A 10995-nucleotide genomic window follows, 5' to 3' on the forward strand; every position below is an offset into this window, starting at 1 on the left:
CCGTCTACACCGGACGCGACAAAATACAATAGAGGTTCTATTGATTATATTAAGTGACACTGTCTACACTGGATGTGGCGTGATGCGACAATTGTCGCGTCCGGTGTAGACACGGTGTTACTTGACTCTCTGTGACTCGAAGTCTGTTGGTGTTTGTTGGGGCAATGTGAACATGACAGTTATTTTTAATAAAATTCTAAATTTAACAGCCAACTTGAGCCAACTTGTTTGTTGGTGTTTGTTGGCGTTTGTCTGTGCGGTGTGAATTGGCCTTTAGTGGGAACATTGCTACACTGAGGTACTGTATGGTCATGATAGCTGGATATATCCTTCTTTAGTGAATGACACAATTTTGAAGAGTGATAAAAGTCTGATGAGTAATTTTCCTCATTGCAAAAAAAGGGGGAAAATGTTATAATAATCGTATCCTTACTTCCTACATACATCTAAAAATAATCCATTGATATGCAAATTCTGGTATATGTGCTCAGTTGTGGTGGATATTATTATATATATTTTTGATTTATCTGATAAGAAGAAATGTGCATAAACTAAAATGGAAACACATTTGTCAAAAAATTTTATCTGTGCACAAAAATAAAAAAATAAAAAAATACTTGTGACTTTGCCAAAGCAAGAGTGAGTAACCTCGGAATTCCATGTATCCTGTTGACAGAATTGGACAGCTCTCATAAAAGCAGTTCATTTCACAAAAGCACCTCTGCTATGAGTAATAATTGGGAAACTGACCAAGAACACTGCCATGAACACCATCCACTTCAACTATGTTTCTATTTTGTGTGAAACACAACCCTCTATTAAATGCTCATATGTTCAAATATGTTCAGTTTTTAGGCCACGACAGTAAAAACATTTAGTCAATGGATTAAAAGACAACTGTTTTTTACTAAATGAACCATTAAAATGAGAAGGTAACGTGTGTTTTGAACCGTAAAAGAGCTGTATGAGTCAAATTAAAATCTTCTGGTGAGATTTTAACACAGTATTTTTTTTATATTAGTAAATATAAATGCATATGTAAATATAAATGCATATATTTGTTATAAAAATTCTCCCTTTTTGTGTATTATCATATTATACCACATATTGCCAACTTTTAATTGCCTTTATTGAAGCACTTGAATGTTTGCTCTTGCCAACCACTATAATTTTACATCAAACTGACAACATATGAACATAAAATCTTTACAGGTTAAAGAGGCTGCTGCTGTTTAGAGTGAGCATGATGAATTGTGTGAAGACAGGGAAAAGCTATTAAGAGGGTCAGATCAATGTATTTCTAACTGACCAAGACGCTGAGTTACTTCAAGGGCGTATTTTAGTAGCTTCTTTATCTCTATCAACACTGCGTGCCAAGAGAAGCATGGCTTGGGAAACTGCATTGCCAGTAGACAACTTGACAAAGCAAATGCAAGTAGCAGTGGATGTTTTGGATGACGTGCAAAGTTAATTCGCACTTGTCTTGGGAATGAAAAGACTCAAACGCTGTTTTAATGCAGTCACAATGTCAACAGTAAATCAGAGGTTATTCACATTAGGTTTGTCATTGCCTGCAATCGTTAAGCGACAGGCACAGAATTGGAGTTGTCAGAGTTGGTTTTCATCACTCGTTGTATGTGCCCTCAAATCAATAGAAGCTAATTACACCCCACAATGAACCTGCGTGGCTCATGGTGGCGACACAGCGAGATTACAAAGTTAACACACTCCTTTACATAGGAGGAAACTTTGTGAACATACTATCAAACATGGTGTACTACCTATTAAGTTTGCTTATGTCTTGTCATGCATGAACAGCCATTGTGAATGTTCCTTTTGCTTCTTTATTTGCTATAATTGTGATATTTACAATGAAGTCACACTTTAAACACGTTGTGTTTTGTTCACTTCAATGAGAACAAAGAGCAAAACACTGATCTATGAATTTTGATCTGTGGATTTGTAGAATGGAGAGAATTGTAACTAATAGAGCATCCAAAGTTCATATTTCATTTAAAATGACTTCCTTACTGATTTGAAAATGTGCATATGCAACATTTCTGCAAAATGATATCAAGTTTCTTCTCGAAGGTTTCATGATGCTTTCAAAGTGAAGTGTTTAAAGAATGTTGCTCAAATTGTGAACAGCTTTATCCAAAATAGATCAACATGAATCTAGCAAAGTTTTATTATGTTGGTTTTGTACATATCACTGCAGTTCAGAAATAAAATGTCTGATAAGTAGCACTAAAAATTTAATGCTCTATAGCTTTTTAAAACAATGTACGGCCCCACTTTATATTAAGAGGCCTTAACTACTATGTACTTACATCAAAAATTAAGTACAATGTACTTATTGTGTTCACATTGTATTGCAAAACACTTTTGCTGCTATTGAGGTGAGATATGGGTAAGGTTAGGGACAGGTTTGGTGGTATGGGTAGGTTTAAGGTGTAAGGGATGGGTCAACAGTGTAATTATAAATGTAATTACAGAAATTAATTACAGATGTAATTACATGCAGGTATTTTTAAAATATAAGTACAATGTAAAAACATGTATGTACACAATAAGTGCATTTTAAATTAAATTATTAATTTAAAAGTACATAGTTGTTAAGGCCACTTAATATAAAGTGGGTCCCAATGTACTACTTACACTAAACCTGCTGTCAGTGTTAACAAAAGCAAACATAGAAAAAAAAGGGCATTTTCTGAAGCAACCATGCCATTTTAAGTCTTTTACTCTTACTCGATTTATCCACATCGCAAGTGCAGTGCTGTATCAGGTGAGCTACTGAGCAAGTTTACTATGCCAGAAAACCATTATATATGGAGCTGATTATGTGGTGGAAATGTCAAAATGTATTAGTTTACATATCATGGTAAAAGTGATATAATGTCAGAAGATAGTATTGTGCAAGGAACCACGCAAAAATAAATCCTTATTAATTTATATAAGTGAATACAGTCTTCCACTGTAATCACTGTGAGAAAAAGGCAAAGTTGTGGCCACTGGTGCTTTTTTGCAGTGAATTGTATGTACTGTATGTATGAGCATATCTTTCAAATGCTCATACTATGCTGTTACTTTTCTAGTAAATTCATAATTTCAAGGATTTTTAGATACTTTACCTCAATTATTAGACAAAAATTCTCATTAAGAATATGATTATTTGCAGTAAAGGTTGTGTAGATGCGTTAAATCAATGCAGAGGTTATTGAGCTGCATGGGTCCCTGGAATGCATAGGCAGCAGGGTAACATTGAGGAATTCCATCTTTTAATACTGTGACAGGGGACATACATCTACATCACAAGACCTGCGGAGAGAAAGAGAGTGTGTGTATTTGAGAGACAAGAGGGAGGGGTTGAAAGATGCTCAGATGACAGTGCTGTGTGATTTGCCTCAGACCTTGCTGCAGTCTTGCACCTTCAGCAAACTGTCCCTCCTAAGAGCCTCATTGAGTGGAATTCCAATTTCTTGCTGCTCTTTGAGATCAAGTATCTTGTAGAAAATGTCCCAGCTATGGAAGGAGAAGTATGCCCTCAAGTGTAGTTTAAACAAAACGAATCGCTCACTGCAGAGTTAAGTCATAAAAATTGCATTAAGCATACAATACCCAGAGATTACAGAGGATTCAGACAAAGATCCAGAGCGATCAGTGCATTTTATAGTCTTATTGTTCCCCCTTTATATTAGGTGTCTTTAACTACTGTGTACTTGGGTAAAAAAGCTGGGTAGTAACTGATTACATGTAATCTGGATTACATAATCAAAAAATTAAGTATTTGTAATTAGATTACATTAAAATTACATTTTAAAATACTCATAATCAGTTTTTTTTTTATTGATTGCATGATTACATATTTTTCACACAACAGCAATAAATTATTCACAATTTATTAATTCTCCCTAATTCATCTTTTTTCAACTTGTTCCTTTCAAATGTTCCTTTCTAAAATAGCCTACCACTTATATACACTTAGAAAGTCTTCCAGTATTGTGGACATTCAGACAAAGACCAGTCACAAAAATCATTTCAGGTTTAAGTGTTTCACAACATTGCATCAAATACTGATGAACACATTATTTTTTATTTGAATTATCACTTGGTAGGTTATTTAACCATGTATCACTGTGTCTTTAGAAGGCTTTTGTTTTTCAAACAAATTAAAATGCACAAATTACTTGAAGTATCTCTTGAGATTTTAAAATAAATGTTTTAAAAATTACTTGATAAATAAATGTTGGTTAATGGTCACATGACATGCAGCTAAACAAATAATTAATTTAAAAAAAACTTTTTTTCATTGATTGATTGATTGTATTTTAAAATTGTTTAATTTAATTTTACATTTTTATAATTTATTTAATTATTACCTTTTCATTAAACTCTCAAACCCCCTGCAGTTCCCTGCATTATGACATCATAGTATACTAACATACAATGGCCTCAAAAACAATTTCCACATGTGTTACACTATATGAATATATATTTTACAGTCCTGTACAGGTACTAAATCCAAGTAGTTACCTTTTATTAAAGCTGTACTGAAACAATCTGTATTGTATGAAACACTCTATAAATAAAGGTGACTTGACTTTTGCAAGTAAACTGGATTTATTATTTTTGGACTAACAATAAATGTTGGAATTCCTATTCTATAATAACAGTGTCAAAATATTGACCTATAAGGCTGATAATTAACCCTAAACTGCTCAAAATGTCCAGAAACTGGTTCCCTTGAAACATCCTAGACACTCCTCCCTTTGAGAGCTGCTCCCTAATTGGTTCCCCAGAGTAAACTTCTCCATTAAGCCCGCCCCTTTGTGTTATGACAGGCAGTGATAGACCCTAAAGCCATCACATGACATTATCTGTTAATTGAATGTCCCTTCAGATTACATGGATGAGAGGCTCAGATGAGAACAGCTAATGGCTGACTGAAAGAGAAAGAGATATTGATGTCCCTGTATAGGAATTATGATTTTACTCAAATTCAAGCAATATATTGATTGTGCACCTGTATTTAAAACTGTTCTCAGTAGATCATATCTGTTTTAGAGTTGTAAATTAGAAGTCCACTTACTTTTGGACACATAATATAATGGTAATACATCACATATGTAGCAACAAAGAATGGACTATTTGAACCAAGTTTTGAAAAATATATTTGGAAAAAAAGGAAGAAAGAACAGTATGTTTAATGCGATAAAATGTATAAAAAAACTACATTGTATTACAGAAATGGGATAGAAAAGTGGTATAGAGGAGTCTAGTTAAAAATATAAAGAGTGGTTCTGTGGTTCTGAAGAATGCTTCAGTCACCAATGTAATGACACATTTTTGAAAAAAAAAAAAAAAAAGATCTATATACCAAGAGAGAGAGATGACAAATGTAAATGAGACAAATTATCATATTTACACTAAATTGAACTCTATGAGTTATCATAGAGTTGTCATAAATTTCATATATAAAATCGATTTGCTATTTTTTTCCTCCGCTGCACTAACCCTCAGTTTGAACTCCTACAAACAGTTTAATTTCTCCTGAGAACAGAATGAAGACTCATAAAAAACACTCAGTACCCTTAAACGGATAGTTCACCCAAAAAAATGAAATTGTTGCAGTTTTGTCAGGAGCCACGGATATTCATTTTGTGTTCCTTGATATGCTTTTTTTATTCTCAAAAATGGGTAGCCACTGATTTGCATTTTATGAATCACCAAGGACCATGGTTTCAGCTAAAAATCTTCTTTACTGTTCTACTGAAAACAAAAAAGTCACCTACATCTTGGATGGCCTGAGGGTGAGTAAATTAACAGCAAATTTAAATTTTTGGGTGAACTATCCCTTTAATTATGCATATTAGCACAGTCAAATTTTCAGCTGAACCTTGTTTTGTTCATTTGACATCCTGAGTGATGTGTATTTCATATGAGCAGTCTCATACACTGTAATGAAATGCGTTGTCAAGAAATCGAATATATACTTTATATTTAGATTAACTGATTTTATTCAAGTCAAAGATATTATTTAACATAAAGTCCTATATATAATATATAACCTAAAATAAAATGATCATTCTGCCTTATCAAACTCCACTGGTGTGTTCTTTGTTAGCTTTCTCTTCTCCATCTTCCTGAATGTGTCGAGATCTCTGTGGTTTAATGATTACGCGATTAAACAGTGTGAGGCGTGGACTGTTTGGTCGGAGCTGCTTCAGGTCACTAGAGGGGGTGATGATGTTACGACCCTGAGGAGATGGAAAGAAGACCGATACATTAATTGTACAATAAATTTCCTAAAAATTACATTACGAGTGTTTGAACAATTATGTGCTGTTAAAGATCGCAGTAAGGTTCCAGGAGTGAACTGATTTTGAAAACTATGTATTTTGAACAATTAACTGATTTTTAACAATTACATATAAATATTTCCAGATAAACCTACCATAGGCTCTGAGGTTGTTAATATATGCTTCTGTAGAAGTCAACATGATTTCAGTGCATTTTTATAAAATCTTGTTCATTAGCCCAATTCACAGTGAAGAACTACATTACCCACAATCCCTAACAAAGAACCACCAATCAGAGAAGACTCTGTTACCATGGAAATGTAAACTCTGGCAAAACATTACAATTATGTGAGTTGTTCTCCCTATAACTACTATATAATGTTTGTAAATATTATATACTGCACATTCAAGTTCATTCTAAGATGTACACTGACTTTAATTGTTACATACTTTCTTTTTTTCAAATCAGTGTTTGCAATATCATAATCATGCTGGTTGGTTTGGTTCGTGACTTGGTTCATGACAATATTTTACTGAAATCTTTTAGAAATCACTATTGAGAAATGAATGGGGAAAAATACTTCCAGAACCAAGACAGCTGAAAAAGTAGGTGATCACTGTTAAATCCTGCTATTTAAATTATGTGTTTTCTTTTATTATACAATATTTACGCACAAAATTCTGTGTTAAATGGTAAAAAGTCAGTGTCTGTATTTAAGAATGGAGGACAGATGCTGTGACAGACGGAATTGACTGAGATAAGATGAATGAATGCATGACTAAATGATGAACGGATGGGTTGGATGGATTGATGGGTTTTACTCACCCTTCCTAAAGAGACGAACAAGAAGATTGGGATATAAACCATAGGAATGACTGTGAGCAAAGGTGCCAACTTGTAACTCCAGTCCGGCACAAATGGATCAGCTGAAGACACAGATTTACTACCCAGCAGGTTATACAGCAGAGTAGCCTAAGGGGGGAAAAAAGAGACAAATTCCTGTACTTTCAAAACGGTTACTCAATTTGATGCAAAACTTAATTCACAACACAAAATATATACAACATCCTGACTACAGTACATGCACCATGTTGGTGTAAAGACCTTGAAGAGCCTGAGATCTGCAACACTCAAAATAATCATCGAATCATTGAATTCATCATTTGAATACTGCTTATGGATAAAACTGTCTGCTAAAAAAGTAATTCTAAATGGATATCTATTTTAAGTAGCTACAGTTTGCCACTTGTTCTTTTTGAGTGTTACAAATTCTATAAAATAAAAGAGACAGAAGACTCCAAAAAGCTCCAAACCATGACAGATAAACTGCTCGGATTAATGAATGTATTGAAGGAATGGATGCATAGCAGGATGTCAAACGAAACATGAAACAATCATTGATGAACTAATGAGAAAGCAATGCAGATTTTGAAACAATAAACAGTTACAGAAGAGTGAGAAAGAGCTAGAGAGAGACAAAATGTGAACTCACAACACAGATGAGAGGGCTAATGAAGAGCCAGCAGTACTTCAGCACAGGGAATGGTGCGTATCCTATCATGTCCTCAATGTTGTCATAGAAACGGTTTGCACCTGCAAACCAACCATTTGCGTGACATTTTTTTTTCTTGTTTACCTTTCTCTCATTTTTAAAATGTATGTCTTATTGCAGTTATTATACACAGTGTTCGTTTTTTGAGTAGCAAACTTTAAACTCCAGTGGAAGTTTTATGAACAAAGTATAGCGCTAAAAGATTAACTCACTCAACTTAAACTTGTTTAAGAATATTTATATGTTCAATACTCATCCATAATTGATAGTCATATTATAATGTAATTACATTGTAATAAACATAGTACAAGAAGTAATTATTTGCTGTAGCTTAGAAAAGTTATTGTATTAAACATTTTTTGATATACACTGTAAATAATATTTTGTCTTGTAAATTATTATTTTTTTGCAGTTGGTTGCATTGAGTGATAATATGTCCTTAGAGTCTCAGTGAAAATGCATTCACAACCCATTTTACTTTAATAATGTGTCATAGAGAAACAAGCTATTCAATAAGAATTTTAAAAACAGCACACTTTACAGTGTATTGTATGTATGTGTATTGTAGCGTCTCTTACCGTAAACCCATGCGACAACAATCGTCTCAAAGCAGGCGATAAAGAGCAGGTTAGTTCCACTCGGGCCATAGGTGTCCATCACAGTAAACAGATGGAATCCTCCCTAAAATATAGTATGCTGTAAAGTTAGAAAATATCTAATATCTATTTTCTTTTTTTTTCTATACCTTTGTGATGAATGGCAGACCCAGTAAGAAGCAGATGACGGCGATTTTTAACACCAAAAGCTCTCGCCGCTTCCTTAGAACTCCAGGAAATAGGTCTGTGAGAGCTGTGGCTAAACTCTCCACACACACAAACTTCAAAAGACATGGATATAAACCCTTACACATTTATCAAAATGGATATAAGACTCGTGGAAAAAATATCATAAAATATCATGTTATATATACTATGTGATGTTGAACAACCGTACCTGGCTGTCAAGGCCCAGAAGAAGTACCATAAAAAAGAAAAGAACAGACCAGAACTGGGGTCCAGGTAACAGAGAGAGGGCTCTAGGATATGCTATGAATGCTAGTCCAGGACCTGAAATGAAATAAAATAAAAGTTTTTCATTATTGTCGCATAACCCTAAAATATATATTTCATAATATAGCATTCATAATATATAATTCAGTATTCAGTTTCAATACATTCAGACATACATAGACCACAAGTGTTGGCCTGAGATGCTCTCTTGTGGTGGATAGCAACATAGCAAGAGACTATGACACACTACATGGTCAAAAGTGGCCATGCTTGCAGTTGGATTGCCAATTTACCCTGAAAGTGTTCAGTGAGGTTCAGATCTGAGATTTGTGCATGTCTTTTCCACTAGAATCAGTACTTGATGTGTGTAGAGGCATAAAAGTCACCGGACTCTAAATGTTTAAGGAGACTGAAAAAGCATCTGTAACCCATTAATTAGAAGGCAGTGTCCACATATTTTTTTTTTCCATGAAAAATGTAGACCCATATATGGAGCCCCTTAAAGTGTAGAAAATTGAATAGGAGAAAAAATGCCTGTTTTGTGAGGAGACGCAAAGTTTGCTGAGGGAACACAATACTTTTAAAAGAGAATACAAGTGTTTTGTGAGAGAACGCAAATATTCTCTATAGTTTTGTGAGAAAGCATAAATGTTTTGTGAAAGAACACAAAGTTCCAAGGGGGAATGTAGTACTTTTGTTAGCAAATCCAAAAGCACTGAAATATAATTTTTCCTCCCATCTCATATTTTGTTCCATCACCATGTCCCCTTTGGGGCTGCATAGACATAAATAATCCAGTGTACTATATTATATCTAGACAGCTTATATAGTCTCATCATAACAATATTTACCTGATGATGCTATGTCTTCCATGGGTAAACCTAACTGATGGGCCATGAACCCCAGAATAGAAAAGACAACAAATCCAGCAAAGATGCTGGTGGAGCTGTTCAGAATACAGAGTGCTATACAGTCCCTGTGGAACACAGAATATAGAAATAACAATAAATGATGAAATGCAGACGACTGTGATATGGATCAATAGGTGGGGTGCAGAACGTTAATGCAGGAGGCTACTGACTTGTAGCAGTCATTGTTGTATTTGTTATAACTGCCCAGCGCTGTTAGGACTCCTTGACACACAGCGTAGGAGAAAAACACCTGAGTGCCTGCATCACGCCATACCTGCAGAAAATGAGATAAATATGCAACATAAAATTTATTTTAATTTTGGGGTGGAATTTGACCTGGACATTTCTTTATGAGATTCACAAATTCACTATAGACATCCACATCTGCACATCTGGTTACTATAAGCATGGTTAGAGGGCTGACATCCTCCAATTCAGTTTTGTAATGCTAGTGTTTATTCGCTTTTCTTAGACTCTATATACATGATACCCCATCCGCCTATATATTTATACACACTTCCTGTGTGAGTACATTGTCTCAGAGAAGGCATGGCAAGTAAGAAAGAAAATAATCAAACCGTACAAAAATTAAAACAAAATATATTTCTAAATATTATACATTTTTATAATTTTATACTGTCCTACAGTGACACCAATAGATGCAGTTTGGATGGGAACATCTACACTGAACAAAATTATAAATGCAACACTTTTGTTTTTGCCCCCATTTTTCATGAGCTGAACTCAAAGATCTAAGGCAGACGCCCAAATCCACTATAATTTTATAAATAATACTGTTTTTTGTGTCACAGAATGTAGGTTTAATATTTTATTTATTTATTTTTTTTTTTTTAAGAAAAGAATGTAGTTGTTTAGACGTAAAATATGTGGTTTGTTAATAAAGATAACATCTATTTGAAAATTTGCTTCAGCATTTTCAGAGCTCCATGGCATCAGCATCCGTTCAACACTCATTAACCCACCGAGAGCAGCCTTACCTCGGCCAGATCTTCTGGAATTTACCACTGGCTCTGATGTCTGTGCAGTTTTAGCACAATGCCACAGATGTCGCAAGTTTTGAGGGAGCGTGCAATTGGCATGCTGACTGCAGACTGCAGCACCAGAGCTGTTGCCCGTGAATTGAATGTTCATTTCTCTACCATAAGCCGTCTCCAAAGGC

At 34.4% G+C, this 10995-nt stretch overlaps 1 protein-coding gene across 1 annotated transcript in view; it reads right to left on the reverse strand.

Moving 5' to 3' along the window:
- Positions 1-6038: 6038 nt before the first annotated feature.
- Positions 6039-10995, reverse strand: part of LOC107689251 (sodium- and chloride-dependent betaine transporter-like) — a 16156-nt gene continuing 11199 nt past the window's right edge. The window contains exons 8-15 of the mRNA XM_016487192.1: positions 9986-10089; positions 9756-9880; positions 8849-8961; positions 8601-8732; positions 8434-8536; positions 7796-7896; positions 7129-7275; positions 6039-6260 (exon numbers count right to left, since the gene is read on the reverse strand). Coding sequence (XP_016342678.1) covers positions 6099-6260; positions 7129-7275; positions 7796-7896; positions 8434-8536; positions 8601-8732; positions 8849-8961; positions 9756-9880; positions 9986-10089 — 987 coding nt within the window. The 3' untranslated portion in view covers positions 6039-6098. The remainder of the gene's footprint in view (positions 6261-7128; positions 7276-7795; positions 7897-8433; positions 8537-8600; positions 8733-8848; positions 8962-9755; positions 9881-9985; positions 10090-10995) is intronic.

Source organism: Sinocyclocheilus anshuiensis, unplaced genomic scaffold, assembly GCF_001515605.1.
Source record: "Sinocyclocheilus anshuiensis isolate Anshui unplaced genomic scaffold, SAMN03320099.WGS_v1.1 scaffold882, whole genome shotgun sequence".
Classification (NCBI taxonomy): Eukaryota; Metazoa; Chordata; class Actinopteri; order Cypriniformes; family Cyprinidae; genus Sinocyclocheilus; species Sinocyclocheilus anshuiensis.